The following is a 23,418-nucleotide window of genomic DNA, read 5'->3' as shown; positions in this document are numbered from 1 at the left end:
CCCCACCAGTTCTCTCTCTCAAGTTAAATAAATAAACTTAAAAACCTTATTGACATGGGTACTTAGAATTAGGTCTTGGCCTGGGGTGTACATTTATCTTTACTGAGGGCTGCAGTAAAAAAGCGTGCCAGACGCGCACGCACACACACACACACACACACACACACACACACACACACGACCATGCTCCCCCTTCTACATCCACGGCCTGCTCTCCCCTTGGCCCCCTGGCCATCCTAGCACATTCTCTGTCATGTCCAACCGGTCCCTCAGCCCCGATGCGTATTCATGAACGCATTCTCTCCTCCTCAGCTCGCCAACTGCACACACTGTAAGGACACCGCTGTCTGGACTCTCAGCGACACCCTGCGTGTTGCCTGCAGCAGCTCCCGATGCCCCTGAGGCTTGGGGAAAGAAACAAGGCGCTCCACAACCTGGTGACCTGCCCGGCGCCCCCCCAAAGCGCTCTTCTAACGCCTCCGTATCCACCTGTACTTACATTCCACAAGTACAGAGCCGCTTACTTAAAGTGGAAAGAAAGACCAAGAAAAAGACAACGGTTGGTGCCCAGAACCCGGTGGTGGGCCTCACAGGTGTGGGCCGGGATTAAGGAAGAGCTGGGGTGAGGATGACACCCCTCTTTCTGACTTGAGCAACTGCGCAGAACACCATTTACGTGCACAGTAACGAGCGATGGACAGCAGGGACAGAGAGGGAGCCGGCCCCCCAAGACAGCATGACAGGCAGGGGGGAGCGGGGGGGCAGCAATCACAAGCAAGCATTTTCCAGTAGGAGGTGACCCTGAGGGCAAGTGTCAGAACTGTGAGAGCCAGCTACCCCTCGCCCTTGGAAAATCTCAGGGGATCTGGTCTGGGGGACAAAAGGGGAGGGAGGAAGGGGGAGACAGGAAGACAGAGACAAAGACCGTCTCCTGACCCATCAGAAGAGACACGCTCACCGATCTCAACCGTTCTCTCTCGGTGCTGCCGCGCTCCCCTGCCCGTGTGTAGGGCAGGGCCGGGTAAAAAGCTGTCCGAAGATATTCGGAGGAAACGTTTAGAGCATACCAGAAGATGACTTTTGCTAGGAAATTCCAGAACAACCTCTAAGGATTTCGCTCACACGATATGAGGTTAAGGACACGCTAAAATTCTAGAAGACCCGGAGAACAAAAGCAAATGCAGGACAGCATATAATCCTATAGCTCGTCTAGGACTTCTGACTTTCTAAAGAGCTTTCCCACTCATCAGCTACTTGCCCTCTTAAGAATGCCGATTAAGGGGTCACCATGGAGGGAGAGCTTCCAAAAGGCACACCTGGAGCTTTTAAGGAACAGACATCTTCTTTCTTGCCTTTGGGAAAGGGGCAACAAATGGCTGTGGGACATGACGCTTCAACTTTTTATTCTGGGATTCCCTAAGCCCTTCCGACACTCCACTCGCCAGTAGCTTGCACGTCACAGGAGGCATGGAAGGCAACCAGGACCGTGGATAGCTACCGGAGGGCAGCCGGGGACAACCGTGAGGAAGAGTATCCCGTAGGCTCAAAGGAGATCCAACGTGGCCGACCGCTGCACAGGCTGCCATATTGAGACTGACCCCCTGCGTCCTTGATCCTCTGGCCGTGTGGAAATAGGATTCAAGAGACACCAAGAAGCTGAGGTCCCTTAAAGGGTTTCACTCACCCTTTATTCTTTGTCTGGGGTTGTACTGGCTTTCCTGCACCCTACTCTCACTCGCTGCTTGAAGGTGAGAGCCTTCAACTGTCCCTTCGACTGGTCTTGGGGCCTGACATCATACAGAACGAGCTCACACACCAGCGGCAGCACAAAGCCTGTGACCCACAGCCAAGCCTCTGCTGGTGCAGCCAGGGGACCCTCCCAGGTGGAAGGTGCACGAGACAACAAGACTAGCCGACGAGATTTCCCCTCCTCTTTTACAGAAGCACATAGAGCTCAAAAACAGGGATCAGCGAACGTGCTGTAAACAGCCAGTACTCTAGCCTTTGCAGGCCAGACGGTCTCTGCTGTGACTTCTCCACTCTGCTGCCGTAGGGCTAAAGCAGCCATAGGGAAGATGGAAGGAACTGGGAGTTGGCAGTAAAACTTTATTTACCAACACAGGTGGCAGCCTAAGTTTGGCCCGTTCAGCTCCTGCTCCAAAGAGCAAACAAGCATCATTTTTCTAAAAAGAAACTCAGGTTTTTTTAAAACCCTTATAACTAATGTCATTATCAAACAAAACGAAAAAACTCCACCAAATTTTTCAGACCCTGCACTATTCTCCTTCCTCGCTCCTCACAGATAACCTTTTTCTTGGAAGGGGCACATGAGCTTCAGCGTACCTTGCTCAGAAATAAAAATCTCAGATTTAGTAATGATTAACCCACCTACACGGCGGGGGGAGAAACCAAACCACGGGACCACGTCGAAAAGGGTGTCAAGCCCAAAGGAGGAGTTTCTCCCGTGGCTTCTGTTCACACTGCACACATTCTGCCACTGCATTCTCTTCCAGTTCCTTCCACCACACCGTGGTCGCTGAGGCCCAGAGGCACCGCCGACCTATAGCAAAGAGCCCCCCCCCCACCCCCCGAGCAGCCGCAGGGCTCTCTGGAGAGAACAAGGAGGGAATCTGGACGTGGACGAACTGCAGTCCGTTGTTTGTTCCATGCTCCAGTGCCACTGGCTGTCCCACCTGGGGACGGCACAAGCTCTCGGAGCCCGCCTTGCCCCATCTGGGTAAACCCCCCCCCCCCACCTGCAGAGCTCTCATGTTCATTCCCGAGGTCATGGATGTGCACGCCCTTCAGAAACGTTAGGTATCTTATCCTGAATGAAGAATGCAGAGGCAACCGGTTAATACTAAGGCTGTGCTGAGGCCACTGATTTCTCGCCTCAGTGAGAGAGAGGCTGGGGGCACCGATGACCAAAGACCTCATCGGGTGAGCTGATGAGGGACAAAATACACACTCAGGTCGCATTAGGCCCACACACTCTAGTTTATCTTGGTGTACTTCTGCAAGAATCTGGGGAAATGCACGTACCCATGACTGCCACATGACCGACCTGACAGGAGAACCGAGAGAGATCTGTACAAACCTACAAAAAAGAAAACGCAATCAGTGAGATCGTTGTAGAGAAAAGGTTTGGTGCTACAATTCCAGCCCGGAATCAAAGACCAGGCCTGTGGTCCTGATTCTGCCACTAACTGGACCCATTTCCTCTTCTGTGAGGGAGTGTAATTAAACCTGCTCTTGAACCCTAACGAAGGAGGTGAGGGACCAAATCAGAGAATGGAGGGGCACCTGGATGGCTCAGGCAGTTGGGCTCTGACTCTTGATTTCGGCTTGGGTCACGGTCTCGTGCTCCGTGGGATAGGCCCCGCATCCAAGCCCCACTTAGGATTCTCTCTCTCTCTCCCCAAATGAATAAATAAACTTAAAAGGACTTTGTGTCATGCTACCATCACCCAGCCTTGCAAATCTCCAAGCCATACTGAAGACACCGTCACGACGACAGTAAAGTCTTTCGTTGTCGTCAAAACGGCAAATGTATGGGCCCCTGGTCTCAGCTACTCCACTGGCAGGGCTCTTGCACACACGCAGAGAATGTATACAAGGATTTTGATCAAAAGCCCTGTTTGTAACAGCAGGAGCTAAGAAGCAAGGCACATATGTAGGGCCCTGGTGACATCACGTACGTGGCTGACAGTGGTGGCACAGCAGGTGCAAGCAGATGGGGACAGGGACGCGAGACAGGCAGTCACCGCATTCCTTTTGAATATATTTCTAGCATTTAAAAACATGTTTATTGACTTATTTTGAGAGAGAGATGGGGGAAGGGCAGAGAGGGAGGGAGAGTGAGAGAGTGACAGAATCCCAAGCAGCCTCTGTGCCGTCAGCACAGAGCCCAATGCGGGGCCTGAACCCACAAACCGAGAGATCACGACCTGAACCGCAGTCAAGGGTCGGGTGCTCAACCGACAGAGTCACCAAGGCGCCCCTGACATTTTTGAACCCGGTGGGAACCTTCAGAAAATTAAACAATTCGGGAAACAAGGGGGCGGTATTTTTTAATTTACCTTTAGTCTCCAGAAGATGGTATCCATCCCAGCCCCAAGATTTAGAATCTGACAGTGACATTCTGTCTTCCGTAGAAATGCCTTTATAAGCTGACTGACGCCATGGACGCGAGCAAAATATCCTGAGAGAGAGACAGAGACAAGCCATGACTCAGTGATGATGGAAATAAGCCTTGCCAAGTTCACCACACCAGGAGAACAAAACGCAACACTTCTGCCCTTCTTCAGGGGTAGCGGTTTAGGTTATCCATAGACCTTATGGGAGAAGTAACGACTTTAACATTCTCTTCTTCTTCTTTTTTTTTTTTAAAGCCATTTGAACCAAAAGAAGCACAATCTATCCAATGGTTGGATCAACTACCTTAAGGAAAACGCAACGTCCCCTAATTCTACATATGAAAGAAAAATATTTTACATCAAAACATGGGATCTCTTAGAAATGTGTTTTTTCCTGGCTCAGTGAAAGCTACTCTGAATTCTGCTGAAACTCAAAATTGGGAGACCGTCTGGAAAGTATTCTGGGGTCAGGAAATGGGGCAGATAAATGTCAAAGCAAAGACAGCCATATTTCTTATCGTGCTCCCTTCATCTCCATCCTGTGTGGGTTAGAGCCTCGATGTTTGTAAAACATCACAGGCGGGGTTGGGCGGGGGGCGGTGCACAGGCAAATGGTGCCTAATAAACTGACTTGTTAAGCTCTGGCGTGGGAAGCTGGACCAGAGGAGACAAGAAATAAAAGAGGGTCAAAGGAAGATAATATTGATCTGTGTTCTAAACACTTCTGCTTACAGTATTACTATTATAAGAACAAAATTTGAGTGGCATTTAGACACTTACTGCAATTTGACATAGGGATTTCATGTCTATGGGTTCTACTAGTAAATAATTTGAGCTTGCCGTTTTACATGTCTCTTTTGGGGCGCCTGGGCGGCTCAGTCGGTAAAGCGTCCGACTTCGACTCAGGTCATGATCTCACGGTCCGTGAGTTCGAGCCCCACGTCGGGCTCTGTGCTGACAGCTCAGAGCCTGAAGTCTGTTTCAGATTCTGTGTCGCCCTCTCTCTCTGACCCTCCCTTGTTCACGCTCTGTCTCTCTCTCTGTCTCAAAAATAAGTAAACGTTACATGTCTCTTCCATTTCACTTTTCTAGTCGATCCTTTTTACCGTGGGTTACAGAGTTATCACCCACAACGGACTGGACATTGGAAAAATTTTAAAAATGCTCCCCACACGCTGTTTGGGAAGCACTCTCCTACTATGGGGCCCTAGTCTAGCGATGCCAACCCAGGGAGAGGAAGAAGGAAGGCCGGAGGGCTGACCTGCTGCCCAGGGCCCCCAGCACCCAGGGCGCCATGGTGGGGCCCTGCCTCTGCAGCGTCTGTTAGGAAAGCGTCCTCAAGAGTGCGGGAGGGAGGCTTAAGGCCTCTTAGCCAGGCCTCGTCCAATCTTACTGATGCCTGGTTTCACCCTCAGCTCAAAGTAAGTACCATGTCCTTATTCTCAGGAAGCACCACTTTAAAATTTCTTCGCATTTCTCATTGAAACTACCCATAGGATCCGTCTTTAGGGCCAAGATGCCCTGCACCCACAAGAACTATGGTCGTTTGGCCAATTTCTCAATCTGGCTGAGACTAAGTCACCCTCCTGTCTCAATTCCTTTCACTGCCTTGATAGAAATGACTTGTACAGCCTAACAGTGTTACTATCACTTTAACAAGGCCAAAAAAAGTCATTCCTTCCATGAACAGACAGTTCACAGTAAAAGACATATAAATGGCTCTTCAACATATAAAAATGATCTTGGGGCACCTGGGTGGCTCAGTGGGCTAAGCAAGTGTCCGACTCCTGATTTCAGCTCAGGTCATGATCTCACGGTTCAAGGGTTTGAGCCCCACATCGGGCTCTGTGCTGACAGCATGGAGCCTGCTTGGGATTCTCTCTCTCATTCTCTCTCTCTCTCTCTCTCTGCCCCTCCCTGCTTGCAAGCAAGTGAACTCTCGTTCGCTAGCCTGCTCTCAAAATAAACATTTAAAAAAGATCTTAAAAAAATAATCCTAATGATCTTCAACTTCACCCAAAAATAAGAGGAATCTAAAATAAAATTACTGTAAGATACCACTTTTCATGTCTCAGATTCACAAAGATGAAGAGTTTCATAATACACTGTGTTGGTGAGGATGTGGGGAAATAAGCACTTTCATGTACTACTGGAGAGAAGGAACACTGGAACTCTCATGTTAAGAATGAATCCCTATGTTATACTGCTGGCTTTGAAATGGAGAAGGGGCCATCTTCCATGGAATGTAGGTGGTTTCTAGAAGGTAGACAAGAAAAGGAAATAGACTCTCCCCTATGGTCTCCAAAAGAAACGGCCCTGATGACACTTTGATGTTAGCCTAGTAAGACCCATGTTTGACTTCTGACCTTCAGAACTGTAAGATAATAAATTTGTATTGTTTAAAAAAAAAAAAAAAAAAGAGTGAATCCCTAAAACCCCAGGCCTCTCAGCTGATGAGGGAATAGTGAGAAGGGAGGGGGTCACTTGCCTCTGTTAATTTCGGGGGCCTTCCTCTCCTTAGACAGTCTTACAAAATGCTGGATGTAAGGGTCATGCCAGTAGCCAATGCTTACTGCAAACCTGGAAGGGATAAAAAGGGAGGCAGGTGAGTAGACGTCAGTAGATTCAGGTTCTCGGGAACCAGGTCAAGGAAGAAAACCATCTACTTCACAAGGCCAACACGCTCCCATTTAGCACTCCGTTACAAATGTAAACAGACTCAGCCATCCGCCGAGGTGCTCACTTACACTCCTCTCACCCTTCCCACGGCGGCCATGTGTCACCTCTCTTTATTCTGACTGCTAATTCCTTTCCCAGGACACTGGAGAGCATATAACCTCACCTCATCCCTCACCCAGAAGACGTGCAAGCATTTATTCACTCGGCAAACTCACTGGCCAGAACTATTCAGACAACCCTACTCAACCAGAAGTTCTGGGTCCACAGGAAAGGAGATCTAGAATTGTTTTGTCAAACTCGCCAATGACTCCCTAAGTATTTCCCCCGGCTCTGTCATTTCTGTCATTTCACGTCCCTTAAGGAGTAAAAGGAAAAACCAGGAACAAATAAACAGAACAGCTACAACCTAGAAAATGCCGTTGTAGCTTACCCTCTCTGGCATGCACTACAGCCTGGAAAATGCTACAGTAACCTAACCTCTCCCCAGGCCACACGACAGGGAATCAAAGCTCTAGTGTTCTAAGCCAGGGATCTGAAACCCCAATGACCACTTAAGGTCTCCTGGCAACCATGAGTGGAACCAGCCTTAGGACAAGGACATGTAATGGAAGAAACCTGGATCCTTAAGGCCGAGCCACTGTGGGCCTGCACCCCGCTCTACCTCTCCACAGACATTTTGAGAGTTTCCAAATGTCTTTATCGCTTAAACCAAACGGAGTCAGGCTTCTGTTACCTGCTACACCCTGAAGCATCCTAAGTGATATCCTGAGTGTATGAGCTCATTTCCCTGTTTCTTGATGAACAAGCGGAGAGGGGAAGGGGTGAGTGACTGTTACCCAGCTAGAGTCTGAGCTCCCAGAGGCAGATATGATATCTTCTCTTTACGTCCACTGACAAGGCTTACCGCTGCCTTGACTGTGGTCGGTGCTAATCCTGTACAAACCTATCCCCCCCCAGTCTCTCTCGTGTCCACGTTCACACATCCGCATACACACACACACACACACACACATAAGGAAGCACATACTTTTGGTTTCTCGAGGCAGCAAGTCAGCACGGAAATGCACAAAGCACTCATTAAGGGACACGATTTGCTACGGGCCCAGACTGTCCAAGTTTTCCAAGGGTGAACAGGCTCAGCTGTCTAAAACGGTGCTTTTCAAACGATGAATTATGGCCCACCCGTATAATAAAATCAGTGTAGTAGTCTGCAAGTCTCCATCTGTGAAAATGCAGTCGAATAGAGTGAAATAGAAAATATCAGTATGCATTCCACACTGTAAGAGTTAAGACGGTTTTGTGAAGCTTTTGTTGAGGTGGGTGTTTGGGGTAAAATGCAATGAAAAGTCTGTTCTCCAAACAAACAAAATAGACTCTTAAACACAGAGAACAAGGTGGTGGTTGCCAGAGGGGGCGGGGGGATGGACAAAATAGGCAAAGAGGGCTTAAGAGGTACAAACTTCCAGTCATATAAGTAACGCACAAAGATGAAAAGTGGAATATAGGGAATCCAGTCAATACTACTCTTATAACAGTACGGTGACAGATGTGAGGACACGTAACTGTGGTGAGTGCTGAGTAATATGTAGATTTGTCAAATCACTATGTTGCACGCCTGAAATTAATGTGACATTGTATGTCGACTATACTTCAATAAGTAAAAAAAGAGAGAAGATGGTGTTCTCACTGTTGGCGGGTTTGAGGGGCACCGGCCTCAAAGGAATCACCTAGTGCCATCTAGTGGTAAAGGCCGTATCTGCAGTCCAAGAACCACAGACTAGTGATGCGAACATCAAACATGGACCTAAGGGTTGGAGGCGGCCTTGGAACTGACCTGGTCAACCCTGACATCCGATGCCAGAATCCTTCAACAACACCAAGCCACTGCCTGACTATGCACCACAAAGAAGGCACTCACTCCAATGCCCAGCAGCCCTACCTGCTGAAAAGCTGATCGAGTTGCCCCCCTCCACAAGCTCCGCGTTGGACTTACTACCGCCCTCCTCTGGATGACAAGGAGCAGTTTCCCCTCCTCTCAACCGTATTCTCCGTCTAGTTAATACTATTGATTCCATCAAGCCATCTTTGGTGAGGGTCTGCTAAGTGCCAGCCATTGGGGATACAGTAGTGAACCAGACACGAAGATAAGGAAGGGCTTGTGACAGATGAAGGACAACAGCACGGAGGACGGATGGACCTACGTTAGAGAACGTGAGAGGGAAAGCCTCTCTGAAAAGGGAATGGGCTGAGTTGGGTCCTTACACAACTGGAGAAAGCTGTGCAAAAGGGGTTCTAGACAGGAGGAAGAGCAGACAGAAATGCTCTGAACAGGAACCGCCTTGGAATGTTCCAGTAACAGAAAGTCGGTAGGGAGGCTGGAGAACAGCGGAGAATCAGGAGAAACTAGAGAGGCGGGTGGTGGGAGCCAGGGAGAGACCTCTGCAGCCACGTGCAGCGGCCCCAAACCACGGCGAGGTGCACAAACGTAACAGGTGGGGACAGAACACAAACGTATCTGGTCACAAGTCCTTATGACTCCCACTTTCTAATGTTTCCAACATGCGTCTCCTTCTGGTCTCCAGATCTAGAAGACTGCCAGTGGTTTGTGGGAGGAAAAGGGGGGATGTCACTGATCTGCCCTTCAGAGCGGCTAACATGAGAAGATTTACAGAGCACTGCTAAGAAGAGTAAGGGTCAAAGAACTAGCGGGCACTGCTGATGGGGAGTGCCAAAGGGAGATGGGCAACCTGCTTCAGAGCTTAGAATTCTGTCACCCCTGGGAGCCCAGCTGAACATGGTGGATCCACACAAGGAAACACTAACCGGTCATCTCAGACATGAACGAGAAGGATCAGACATGCCAAGATGTTCAAGACACCGTGAAGGGAAAAATGGTAGGCCGAGAACCTATGTAGCCAACGTGCCCGTGAACACGTGTATGTGCGTATCTACAGACAAGGACTAGGGAACTGGCGATTTCTGGTGTGTGTGTGTGTGTGTGTGTGTGTGTGTGTGTGTGTGTGTGTGTTTTAATTTATCTCTATGTTTTAAACTTTTTCTCCATGAACTATATGCCATATTTCATCTAAGACATTATCAATTATAAGACTGAAAAAAGAAAGAAGAAACCCTGCCAGCTAGTTAGCTTAATGTTTTTCTTATTGCTTACAATTTTAATTTTGTGCTTGTTGGAAAAAGCCCGTTTACTTGTTTGTTTAATTAGTTTTAAAGTAGGCTCTGTGTGCAACGTGGGGCTTGAACTCACAACCACATCCAGAGTTGCATGCTCTGCTGACTGAGCCGCCAGACGCTCCTGCAAAAGCCCTTTTGTGCTTATTTAAACGGATTGAAAGGGAATGGATGAATGCAGTAAGAGGGTTAAGTCTTCCCTTTTGGGGTATCTGTGAGTTTCCACACGATATTGACCTTCGGGCCGCCAAGGGCATTGGCAAGGCTGCATCCCCAAGAGATCACCATCATCCTCTCCAAGATTTCCTTCCACGCTACCGACCGTCCAGGTGCAGGTTTTGTTACTGAGCCTTTCTCGATCTCATCAGGAGGTACCAATGGATGGTTCTCCAACAGCATCAGGATTTGTGCTCCTTCTGCAAATGGCCCTTAAAAGGCACGTGGACAGAAGCACCCAAGAGCTGACGGTGTAGTCCTCCGGCCATGCCGCAAGCAACAATGACCACATCCACTTGCACAGGTAATGACAACTCTAACACGACTTGGCAGTGACCGCGGGACACATCGAGAATAAATCACAGCTGATGGCAAAGACGTGAGAACGTGTGTCACAGCATGGATCAAATACAGTATTGCCTTCACCACATGAGCAACAGTAAGCTTCGATATCATAAGCAAACATAAAAGGCAAAATTAAGCGATGAAAAGTACCCGTGACATCACAGAGTAACATCCTTAAAACATAAAGAACTTACAAATCAGTAAGGAAAAAAATCCTAATATCCCAGAAGAAAGGCCAAAAATGGGCAGTTCACCAAAGAGCCAAGTGACCACTGAATATACAAAATAAAGAAACCCAAAAATGCAAAATGAAAGCAGAAACAGCAAGCAGTATATCTGCTATCAAATCAGCAACAAAACCGTTTAATAGAACCCGGCTTTGGTGAGGATGAGAAAGAGGGCACCTGAGCCGCCAGAACTGTAAACTGTCCCTGCCATGCCACGAGGCACTTCGGCTGCTGGTACTCAAAGCTGAAGAGTTATATTTACGCGATGACCAAACAATCCCACTTCTAGGATTTTACCCTAAAGAAATAGTCAAGAATGAACACAAAAAGGTTTCGGTAAGAACACTGAACCTGGGGTTACGCTATCAGGTGAACAAAGCAAGCTACAAAATTCTATGTACAGAATGTTCCCAATTCTGTTAGATGAATGCGTACATTCACGTACACGTGAATATACATACATGTACAGTATACATATCGAGACTTCCCAGAGTAGGCACCAAAAGGTGAACAGTGGTCGCCTCTACACTGACGCTGTGCACCTAGTGCTGCTGTCTGTCCGTCTGTCCCCACCACAGTCCTCTGTTGCCCAAACCCAGAAAATAGCCCCTCTCTTTGTGTATCCTGACTTTGTTTAAAACCCAAAGCATCAAAAATCTCAGATTTGGGAAGACCTATTTCGCAGTCTTCGGTCAATCCCTATTGCTTTCGAAATTTTCATGACATTCACATGCCACCTGTTCAGTGTAACATTTCTTTAAATCAACTCGCTTTTCTTTACTACTCAGGTCTGACGTGCTATATGGGATTTTCTTCTAACACACACTATAATAAATACCTAACTATTAAAATTTCAAACATCTGTGTGCCACCTAAAGTCATTTCACATTCCTTCCGTGGGAAACACTGATCTGGGCCAACCGCCTACTCACTCGAGAGCATTTACTGACTCTGCCATATAGGCATGAGTACCACCTGCAACAGGAAGGGGGTGACACGCTCTCCGCCAGGGATTTCTTCACCTGAAGGAAAGGGCAGGGGCCCTCCACGCTCTCCCAGCCAGTGAGGATCAAGGCCAGGTTCATTTTACTTCTGTCAACACTCCTGAGAGCTGACTACAATGCCAGGCATCATTCCAAATGCTTGACCAATAGGAACGGAACGCCTACAACCCTCATAGTGACCCCCCGTGGGAGGCACTGCTTTACAGACTGAGGTGAAGGTCGGTCCCTCAAGCTGCAGAACCCTATAGAAAATTTCATTCTAGGGGTGCCTGGGTGGCTCAGTCGGTTAAGCGGCCGACTTCCGCTCAGGTCATGATCTCACGGTCCGTGAGTTCGAGCCCCACGTCGGGCTCTGTGCTGACAGCTCAGAGCCCGAAGTCTGTTTCAGATTCTGTGTCGCCCTCTCTCTCCTACCCTCCCCTGTTCGTGCTCTGTCTGTCTCTGTCTCAAAAATAAATAAACATTAAAAAAATTTAAAAAAAAAAGAGAAAATTTCATTCTATTGCTTTTCAAACCTATTTACCCACCTGGATTTGGATCCCTCCCCCGACACTTCAGTGGCTTAAATGATATCAGTGTGTGTGTGTATGTGTGTGTGTTTACGTGTGCGTGTGTGTGTATATGTGTACACACACATTTATACGTACATTATACACATATGTAACGTATGCACACATACACATACATACAACGTACTTAAATGCAATTGCAAAAATCAATCCGATACTCTAGCGTCAATTTTTAAGTTTGAAATTTGAACTACATACTGCATACTAGCCTAAGATACTGCTCTACCTCTTATTAATTTTATTGTTCTTTCTTTTAGTCTCTTTTTTTCTTTTTGTTTCTATTTCTTGGTAGTTTTATTCTTGGTTATAAATGGAAGGCAGGAAGCAAAGTCTTAAGGGCAACAGACTTTGTACCTAAACAGACTTTCAGTTTGTTTCCTTTCTTGTGAGCTCTGTTGCTTTCTTAAGTAGATCTGCAAGGCCTTAAGTGTTGAATCACCTAAAAAAAAAAAAAAAAAAAACAAAACTGAGCCTCAATTAACTCACACGCTATCGTTTCTTCCCGACAGAGGCTACTGGTATTGCCTTTTGGCTTCAGCTAACATCCAATTACTTTACAAGGATTAATATGTCCTAAAATCTACTGCCTCCACTGTAAGTACTCATTGACTAGTGGGCAAGGCATTTATGAAAAAGGAACCAACATTCACAAGAAGGTGAGTTAAGTAGGAGAAGTCAATCAGAAAGTTCCCATGGTACAATGTCTCATATCTGACTTAAGCAAACAAAAAACCCAGTTAATACAGAATATAGTAACAGGATGTCATGGGCCTGAATAATGCTGAAGTTCTTTTGGAAAAAATAAAACATTTAAGCACATGTAGTCTGAATATTTTCTCCCAGTCTGTCTTGCCTGTTCATTTTCTCAGTGCATCCATTTTTCCTTTGTAAGTAGTGCTTTTTTTGGTTCTGTATCCAAAACATTTGCCTACCTCAAGGTTGTCAACATATGCTCTCATGGTTTCATATAAAAGATTTATGGTTCTAGCTTTTATATTTCAGTTTATGATCCATCCCAAATTAATGTGTACACAACGAGGTAGGGGCTAAGGCCCATTTTGTTTCCACGTGAATATCCACTTTACCCAGAATTATTCATTAAAAAGACGTCCCTTTCGCCCACCGAATTGGCTTGACAATCTAGGTGAAGTTCAACCAACAGTACTTGTGTTTGGTCTATTTGTTGGACTCTTTATTCTGTTTCACTGATCTATCTTTATGCCAAAGACTTTGATTGCTGTGGCTTTACTGCAAGTCTTCAAATTAAGCAGTATTAAGCAGTTTAAGTTCTTCAACTCTGCTCTTCGTTTGAAGACTTTTTTGGATATTCAAGACCCTTCACGTTTCCATATACATTTTTGAAACAATCTGTTAATTTCTTCTAAAAAAAAAAAAAGATGGCTAGGATTTTGACGGTGATTGCACTGATTCCACGGATCAAGTCAGGGAGAACAGGAATCTCAAAACATCAAATCTTCCAATGCATGAACAAAGCGTATCTCCCATTTATTTCAGTCTTCTTGTTTTCCTCTCAACAGTGTTTTACGGTTTTCTGTGTAAAGTTGTTTTGCGTCTTTCGTTATATTTATTCCTACCCACTTTAGGTGTTTGGATGCTATTGTCAACATTTTCAATTTAAATTTTCCTACCCATGTATGTATACGTACAATATATCTATCTGACAAAGAATTCCTATCCAGAATATATAATAAACTCCAATGAGTCAAAACCAAAAACCATTAACAACAAAAATGGGCAAAAGACTTGAACAGACAGTTCACGAAAGATGTAGGAATGTCCAATAAACACACAAAAAGATGCCTAAGATCATTAGTCACCAGGGAATTGCAATTTAAAACCATAACGAGATGCTCTTTCTCCCTCACTGACAATACAGAACGTTAATAAGGATGTTGAGCAACTGGAGTTTCAATATATTGCTGGTGGGAAGTGTAAAGTGAGAAACCACTTTGGAAATTAGTCTAGCAGTTAAATATATACCCACCCTGTGACTAAGCAATTCTATTCCTAGACATTTATTTGAGAGAAATTGAAGACCTGTATAAGAATGTCCCTTGTAGCCTATTCACAATGACCAAAAACTTCGATACAACTCCTATGCCCTATCATTGGAGAACACACGAATAAATCATGGTGTATTCACAGATGTATAGGAACAAACTACTTTACACTGACAAAGACTCTTTCCTTGACCAAACTCTAGCCAGGTTCCTCGAGCCCTCTTCTCAACTAGGCTTCAACCTTGACTTACTGTATAGAGACTCAAACAAACACTAATGTAGACTTTAACAGCTCAAGGCTCCACCCCTAGGATGATTCCGGTACCCCTTAGTGCCTGCCCGAGAAAACTCAAGGCTGCCGAAAGCATCCATTGTTTCTTCTAGCCAACACTGAAAGATCAGGTCCCTGTCTCCCAGTGAGCAAATCCAGGTGGTTTCACATGAACCAATACCTTTCCTGGCTTTTGTAATTTTTTACTTCTGACTTTATTTACCCCCAACTTTACTCCCTCATTCTCTCTTTAAAATCTCCTCTGTACAAACTGGAGTTGAGTTTCATTCACTCCGGACTCTTTTCCTTATTGGAATAGTTAATTACTGATTAAACTCTGTCCTCATCACGTGAACTAGTATCTAGCTTTATCTTTAAAAAATTTTTTTTAATGTTTATTTATTTTGAGAGACTGTGTGTGTGCGTGGATGCACACGCAGAGGAGGAGCAGGGGGTGGGGGAGACAGAGAGAGAGAGAGAGAGAGAGAGAGAGAGAGAGGAGAGAGAATCCTAAGCAGGCTCTGCACTGTCAATGCAGAGCCAGACATGGGGCTCAATCCCACAAAACGTGAGATCATGTCCTGATCCGGAATCAAGAGTCAGATGCTCAAGTGACCAAGCCACCCAGGCGCCCCTGGCTTTATCTTTGATAACGCAAACAACATGGATGAATCTCAAGGAACACAGTTGAGTGAAAGAAGACAAAATAATACATACTGTATGACCCCATTTCTATGACATTCGAAAACAGGCAGATCTAATCTACCACAGATTTCGAAACCAGAAAATGACTGGTGAGGGTAAGGAGACTAATTAGAAACATATGACAAGGGAAGTTTCTAGAGTTTCAGATATATTTTATACCTTGTTTTGGGCGGCGGTACACAGATATACCGTTGACTCTTGAACAACACAGGGGTTGGGGTGTCAACCTCCTGTGCAATCAAAACTTTGAGTATAACTTTCGATTCCCCAAAAACTTCACTACAAATTGACTACTGTTGACCAGAAGTCTTAACAGTTGGTTAACATGTATTTTGTACGTTAGATTTATTATATATTGTATTCTTTCAATAAAGTAGGCTAAAGAAAATATTAAGAGGGGCACCTGGGTGGCTCAGTTGGTTAAGTGTCTGACTTTAGCTCAGGGCACGATCTCATAGTTCATGGATTCGAGCCCCGCATCGGGCATTCTGCGGTCAGTGCGGAACCCACTTTGGATCCTCTTTCTCCCTCTCTCTGCCTCTCCCTTGCTCGTGCACGTGCGCACTCTCTCTCTCTCTCTCTCTCTCTCTCTCAAAAATCAATAAGCACTAAAAAAAAAGAAAATATTAAGAAAATCATAAAGGAAATACGTTTAGAGTACTGTACTGCATTTTTCGAAAAAGCCACATATAAGTGCAGTTCAAACCCATGTTGTTCAAGAGTCAACCATATACACTTGTTAAGACTCATCAAACTGAACACTAAAGACCTGAGCATTTTATTTTATAAATCATCACCCTCTCACCCCTGTTCTCCCACCTCCATTTTCTTCCTTCCCCTCTCCCTCTGTCTCTTAAGAATACCTGGGGAAATTCTGAAGAACAAGAAAGATGAGCGATATAGCTGACCCTCCGATGGGGGATATTCCCCATTCAATATCCACTTACCCCTTCCTCCTTACCCCCATTTTGTTTGAGGTATCAATCTGCCCCGTGAGAAATTCTCCCCTCCCACACTTTCTTGCAGCTAGGGGTGAGGTCACCTGCCCAATTCTGGCCAATGAGAAGTATGTAGAAGTCTACAGGGTGGGACTCCCTGAAAACCTACTGCTTTCACAGACTCAAACACATGCTTTGGTTAGTATCGCTTTCTTTTCTTTCTTCCTGGAGTACAGCTGCTCAAATGAACTAAGGAGATTGTGCTACTCACTGATACAACCCTGTTTTACCCCAAGCTAGAGGAGCTCTTGGCAAGTCACGACTAACACTTCGCAAGTCAAAACGTTTAGGCATTGAAATGAAAAAAGCAATTCCGACTGGAAGTCAAGAATGATCTACGCATTGCTGTGCTAAAGTATACCTAAGAATTTAGTATGTAAGTGATATTTCAAATCAATGGAGGATACAGACCATCAACGGACAGTGTAGGAACAAAAACTGCTAACTTATAACATACAAAATTATAAAGATAGATGAATGCTCTAAGCAATAGAAGCCAAAACCATACAAGTGCTAAAAGAAAAGGCAGTGATTGAAAACGGTCTCATAAAACGTTACCCAAAAGCCCCAAGCCATAAAGTTAGACTTGGGACCATAAAGATTGATTCAGAATTTCTGCATCATGAAATGTACGGTACAAGCTAAACTTAAAGACAAGCAATAGTTTGAGAGAAAATAATGGAACACATACGTAGGCAAAGGACTACTACCATACATATGACAAGTTCTTACAGACCAATAAAAACATAAATGAAACAAAAATCCAAAAACCCAGTTAGGAAAATATAAGGAGAAAGGCGTCATGTAAAAAAATATCAGAGATAGTGAAGAACTAAAAATGCTCAGTCTTAGGACGCCAGGGTGGCTCAGGCGGTTGAACGTCTGGCTTCGCCTCAGGCCATGATCTCACAGTTTGTGAGTTCGAGCCCCGTGTCAGGCTCTGTGCTAATAGCACAGGGCCTGCTTCGGATCCTCTCTCTCCCTCTCTCTGCCCCTTCCCCGCTTGCTCTCTCTCTCTCTCTCAAAAATAAACATAAAAATTTTTTTTAATAAAAATACTCAGTCTTACTAGTGAGTATAATAAAAGTTTTTTAAATAAAATAAAAATTTTTAAGAGGTATTATCCACCTGCCAGCTGACAGACAATTTAAGAGACTGAGAATATTCTGTATTTAGCATCTCTTTTACCATGAGAACAGAAACGGACACAACCTCTTTCGAGGACCACTTTGCAAAGGCTTCTCCCCTGAAATCCATCTCACTGGGAAACTGAACCGCACACGCAAAGATGTGTATCGCAGCCCCGTTTTAATAGCAAAATCATAGCTACCCAAATAATGAACAGAAGAACAGTCACATAAACTAAAACCACACTGTGGAATACTGTTCAGCCATTACAACAACAACAAAAAAAATGGAGACAAAAACTTATATGTACAGTATATTCAGATTAGACTAACGAGTTGGGGAAAAGTACTGACTTTTGCCCTTTAACAAATTAACCATTAGGGGGCACCTGGCTGGCTCAAACAGTATGTCATTCTTGATCTCAGGGTTGTGAGTTTGAGCTCCACGTTGGGTGTAGAGACTACTTAAAAACAAAATCTTGGGGGTGGGGGGGGGAATCTGGGTGGCTCAGTCAGTTAAGCATCCGAATCTTGGTATCAGCTCAGCTCATGATCTCACATTTTGTGAGATCAAGCCTCGCATCAGGCTCTGCACTGACACAGTGGAGCCTGCTTGGGATTCCTTCCTTCCCCCTCTCTCTCTGCCACCCTCCTTAACCCCACGTGCACACACTCGCTCGCTTGCGCACGCTCTCTCTCAAAATAAATAAGCATTAGGGGCGCCTGGGTGGCGCAGTCGGTTAAGCGTCCGACTTTAGCCAGGCCACGATCTCGCGCTCCGTGAGTTCGAGCCCCGCGTCAGGCTCTGGGCTGATGGCTCGGAGCCTGGAGCCTGTTTCCGATTCTGTGTCTCCCTCTCTCTCTGCTCCTCCCCCGTTCATGCTCTGTCTCTCTCTGTCCCAAAAATTAAAAAAAAAAAAAAAAGTTGAAAAAAATAAATAAGCATTAAAAAAATAACAAAAAAAAAAAATTAAAAAAAAATCTTAGGGGCACATGAGTGGCTCCGTTGGTTAAGCGCCTGGCTCTTGATTTTGGCTCAGGTCACGATCTCATGGTTTGTGGGACCGAGCCCCACACTGGGCTCCACGTAGATGGCATGGAGCCTTTCTCGCCCTCTCTCTCTCTGCTCCTCCACGTCCCCCCTCAAAAATAAATAAACAAAACATCAATAATAATAATAATGTTTAAAAAATTAAAAAAATCTTAAAAACATAATCATTAAAAAAAAAATAGTATTCTAGATTTGAAATCATTGTTTTTCATAGATATTTTCCAAAATTTAAATTGTTGCTTTTTTGAAAACATGAGGAGAGGGTTGCAGAAAATCCACGATTTACGGGACCTTCCTGATGGGCAAGTTGGGCAGCTAATTTATCCTCACCAGAATATTCCAATTCTAAAGTGACACATCTTCTCTGAGGATGGAAAGCAGCAGCCCCCACCTTCAAATATTCAGATCAATCTCTCAAGCGCTGCTCTCTGGGCACGGCTGCAAAGATGCAATCCGTGTGCTGGAAAGGCCTAGGCCCTTGGGAAAATGCCGCCTCTCCAGGAAGGTGATCCTGTGACCCACCTGCACCTCAAGGGAGACATTTTTGGATTTGGTTGAAATCAGATTAACTCCTGTAATTTTTACAACAGGATTTCAGACTTACAGCCCCTGGCCTGGTATCTAAAACAGACAGACCACTCAAATCCAGTGAAACAGAACAGCAGAATGTTGAGACCTCATCAGGAAGTGCAACCCTGAGCATCGGCATTCAGTTCCTCGTCACTTTGCCGCCTGAGAAATGGGTCTAGCAGGCACGTGGCTAAGGCAGACACGGTCATTCCCCGCACCTTTCTTCTCGCGGGGGGAGACAAACGTTCAACACTACGCCTACACCGCAGCTGGACTGACCACCGCCAAGGACACACACAGAGAACACGGAAGGGGCTGGGCCCGGTCTGCAGGTGTCAGGGGCCTCCTGGTGGGGCCGCATCTGAGATGAGCCAGAGGGCTTGGCTTCTTCTTTCACTCACTGGCCTCACCCACATCCAATCTGTCAACACATCCCATCACCTCCTCCTTCAAAACGTACCCAGAATCTGGTCGATTCTCAGCCCTTCCAGTGCTACCATCCTGACCCAAGACAGCAGCACCTCTGTCTTGGAATATTCCATCAGCCTATTAACTGATCTCCCTGCTTCCGTCCTTGCTCCCTACAGGCTGCTCTCAACAGAGAAGCTAGAGTGATCCCATTAAAACCCAAGTCAGGTCACCTCGTTCTTCGGTTCAAAATTCTCCATCGGACACCACCACAAGTCCCTAAGACCCCTTCAGCCCTCCTCCTTCTCCCTCATGCTGGCCTGGTCCTTCCTGGAACAAGTCAGGCCTGCTCCCTCCATGGGGCTTCCTACCCTCCCTGCTCTCTGCCTGGGACACCGTTTCCAGAGACATCCACAGGGCTCCCTCCCTCACCTCCTACAAGTCTGTCCCCACCATTGTCCTTCTCAGGGGGCCATCTCAGGGGAAACTCTAAGCTCTACTCAGAGATACCAGCCTAGAGGGGCATCTAAAGGACAGGAAAAAAAAAAAAAAAACCCTCAGGTCCTAAGGAAAAACACCCTGAGGACATAGCAGAAATAACTGACCAAGCAAGGTGGAAAGCAGAGATCGGGGTCGAGAGAGGCCGCGCTGCTCACGCATAAGGCGGCGCGGCACCAGGGCGGAAACGCAGGGTGCCACCGCGGCGATGGTGACAGACATGGATGAGAAGAGGTGATCACTAGAGACGAGGCGTTCCAGAAAACGAGTGCCCTGTGCGTAGCCTGGGTCCTCCACAAGCACCGTGAAGCCGACTCGGCTGATGGCAAGAAGGTCGAGACAGACAGGAGGACTGTGGGCCAGGCACCCAAGACGTCCACGGATCAGGTGAATAACCAGGAGAAAACAGTAATGAGGAGGAAGAGAGGGTGCTGCACCTGGGGACCATGGATCTCAAAGAAACGGGGAGTTGGGGGGGGTCAAAGAACAAGGACACAAATCTTGCACCCCCGATCCTGAAATCTCATACCCCGGGGTATGAGAAAACAGAGGCACCATCTGAGAGGACTTCAAAAAAGGATATCCCCGGGGAAGGACCAGCGTCAAAGCAAAGAGAGGGAAGAGATGGCTAAGGAGAGGCTGAGGAAAGAGACGAGGCTGGCGATTAAGGAGTGGGAATTTCCCAGGACACAGGGAGGGTCTGGGGAGAGGGGGTCAGGGGTAAACAACAGAGGGAACTGCCTTGGGCGGGCAGCACAGGACGGAGAAGACAAGGAGAGGGGAGATGGGTAGTGGCGAGAGTTAGCGGTCACAGTAAGCGCTGGAAAAATACCTGCGGAATCCCATGGAATTTTTAAGCATAAGCCCAGAATGTCCGCTCAGAAGAGTTCTCACTGTAGGACCGCAGGACTGAGAGCACAGGCCCATGCTGATGGTCACGGCACTGACGATGACAACTGGGACAGTGCTGATAATAACCACCAGTCTTCGACCCCTGCCATGTGCCAGGCACTGTGGGGAGCGCGCCACATTTAATCCTGCCGACAGCCGTCTGACACTGTTCACATCACTACTATCCCCGGGAGGGCTCTGAAAGGAAGGAGGGAACAACCTGCAAGAGAAGTAACAGAACCGCACGAGTCCTGGGAAGCTAACTGGCTCCCGTGTTAAATTAGGGCTGTTATGGCCGTAACCTGAGGCGGGGGGAACCAGCCTGATCCACAGGGATGACATATTCAGTAACTTCAACCAAACAGTGTTCGGAATGGAGGGAAATCAAAACCAGTAGTAACAATTTATTGAAGGCTTCACGCTGTGCCAGATCCTGTGCTAACTGCCTCGTGTCTGTGATCTCATTGAATCCTTACATCCCAAAGGTGGGTTACCATTGTTATCCCCCCACTTCAAAACTCAGACGACAGACAGCCCACGGTTCATGCAAGGAATCCCTATTTAATAACGTGATCTTTTGACAAGATTGAAGGGTTTAACACGTTACGGTGAAGATATCACGGAACTTGAAGGAGAGAGACCTACAACATGTCTTAAAACACTAACTTACGGATTCTCACAATCTTTTTGCATGTTTTTTTCACATGAGGGAAAGGCCAGTGCAAAAGAAGCTTCAATGAAATGCGCCCAGATGGCAAACACGCCCAGGCTTTATCGCCCAGGACCTATCCCAGCAGATTCTGCTTCCGTGAGTCTAGAGTAGGACGTGAGCATCTGTGGTTTCTTTCTTTCTTAATTTCTTTTTTAACATTTATTTATTTTTTGAGAGAAAGAGATAGAGCATGAGCAGGAGAGGGGCAGAAAGAGAGGGAGACACAGCATCAGAAGCAGAGCCCGATCAAGAAACTTGATGCAGAATGGTTTAGTGGCAGAGCTAGGATCAGCTTGACAGAGCCTGGCCCCAAGGTCCATGTTTTAAAGCACTATGCTTAGTCTCCAAGAACCTACAAAAAGTGCGAGCCTTAACCCAAAACCTTGGCATTCCCCACCTACATTCCCTAGTGGCCCCAGCTTCAAGGGCATTCTACCCATTCCTTTAACAGTTCGCACTCCCCTGCTCTGCCCCAACACCCTCCTATATCCCCGTTTTGCATTCAGCCTTGTGATCTCAGCTTCAACATTATTGCCTAAATTACAAACTCGAATGGCATGCCGTATTTCTCAGCACTCAACACAAAACCGTAATTATGTATTTCACAGGGAATTATTTGCTTCCTGTCTTTTCCGACGAGGTGGTGCTGCCGTCAGACGCCACGTCAGTCCTATTCATCATGTGTTCCCAATAACTGAATACCCACCAACCATTCAAAAAAGAAGGCTTTGGCACAACAGATACGCTCAATAATTTCTGTGGAACGAATGAATAAAGTACACTCGAGCCTCGTGCTTCCAGGTGTGTGATACATGTCTGTGTTCACGATACTGCCCTCACTACACCCCCAAGTATGTAGACCCCTGTGGCATACAGGCAAGAGCTCTGGAAAATGCTGGCTCTGCACAGCAACATTATGGGGCCCCGGCAGTCCATTCCCCCCCCGCCTCCCCCCCCATTTCGACTGGCCTGAGTTTCAGGGGCACGATGGGGATCGTAACAACCCCCAATGAAAAGTAACCTATTAAAGAGGAAGAACTTGCACTTCTCCTAACTCCTCAAGACTAGAATTATTTGCTTCACTGTCTGTGAAGTCTGTCTCCCAGCAAGACTTGAGCCTCACGAAGGCCACAAGACCCCGTTCGGCTGGTTTAGGGCCGGATTCCCAGTCCCGCTCTCCCCAGGCCTGACACACGGCAGAAGTGAGACAATTACCAGTTAAATAAATGAACCGCTGCTCTGTGCACTTCACAGGTGTGAAACCAGGGTCGCCGGAAATTGACGGGTACCTTCTGGCGCACCAGGATGTTCCCGATACGCTGGGATCACAGGCCCGCCTCCCACCTAGGCCCCAGCCCCCCAGGGACGCCGGCCCCTAAGCCCGAGCCCGGCAGGCACCTCTTGCATATAGAAGCATCTTCGCAAGTGCAGCGCACGCCCTCGTCGTCTGGGTCTGTCGAGGAGGAAGAAGAGGCTGTGAAAGAGGGCCTCCTCAGGCTAGCGGCCATGGGCGTGGAGGTTCCGGGGTGCCGTGCCCACCGGGGACATGGAAGCGGGCTCCACAAATGCCCTGGAAAGGAGTGAGCCTCTGAGAACACCGGAGAGAGGGGCTGGGCTCCAGCGGTCTCAGCCGGTGCGGCTCAGTGACGCCGCCCACCTCAGCTGCCCCAGCAACCTTCCCGCTCATTGGCGCCTCTGCCCAGACGCTCATTGGACAATTTCTCCGCCCCCTTGGCCCGCGGAAGGGCTCATTGGATAGCTCTATTGGCCCCGCCCACACCACCGCAAGTCCGCTGAGTAG

The 23,418-nt window shown here is 46.9% G+C and overlaps 2 protein-coding genes across 16 annotated transcripts in view; one reads left to right on the top strand and one right to left on the bottom strand.

The window, feature by feature from the left end:
* The window catches only part of LOC147573023 (uncharacterized), a 115,015-nt gene extending 110,040 nt beyond the window's left edge, over window positions 1–4,975 (top strand). For 7 of the 15 annotated variants that reach the window (XR_015245565.1, XR_015245564.1, XR_015245563.1 and 4 more), the window contains one exon: window positions 4,155–4,975. Coding sequence is in view for 5 of the 15 variants with exons in the window: in XM_086692487.1 (XP_086548613.1) it covers window positions 313–559; window positions 4,392–4,445 (301 nt within the window). In the remaining 10 variants the exon portion in view is untranslated. The other 8 variants (XR_015245561.1, XR_015245562.1, XM_086692490.1 and 5 more) reach the window with 6 other exon arrangements.
* LOC147573022 (leucine carboxyl methyltransferase 1-like) overlaps window positions 1–23,160 on the bottom strand; it is a 44,572-nt gene extending 21,412 nt beyond the window's left edge. The window contains exons 1-3 of the mRNA XM_086692486.1: window positions 23,016–23,160; window positions 6,625–6,716; window positions 4,080–4,201 (exon numbers count right to left, since the gene is read on the bottom strand). Of these exons, the coding sequence (XP_086548612.1) occupies window positions 4,080–4,201; window positions 6,625–6,716; window positions 23,016–23,125 (324 nt within the window). The 5' untranslated portion in view covers window positions 23,126–23,160. The remainder of the gene's footprint in view (window positions 1–4,079; window positions 4,202–6,624; window positions 6,717–23,015) is intronic.
* Between the last annotated feature and the right edge of the window lie 258 nt (window positions 23,161–23,418).

Source organism: Puma concolor, chromosome E3 (assembly GCF_028749965.1).
Source record: "Puma concolor isolate L17-30 chromosome E3, mPumCon1.1.hap2, whole genome shotgun sequence".
Classification (NCBI taxonomy): domain Eukaryota; kingdom Metazoa; phylum Chordata; class Mammalia; order Carnivora; family Felidae; genus Puma; species Puma concolor.
The sequence above is the reverse complement of the archived record's forward strand: the minus strand, read 5'-3'. Positions and strand labels throughout refer to the sequence as shown.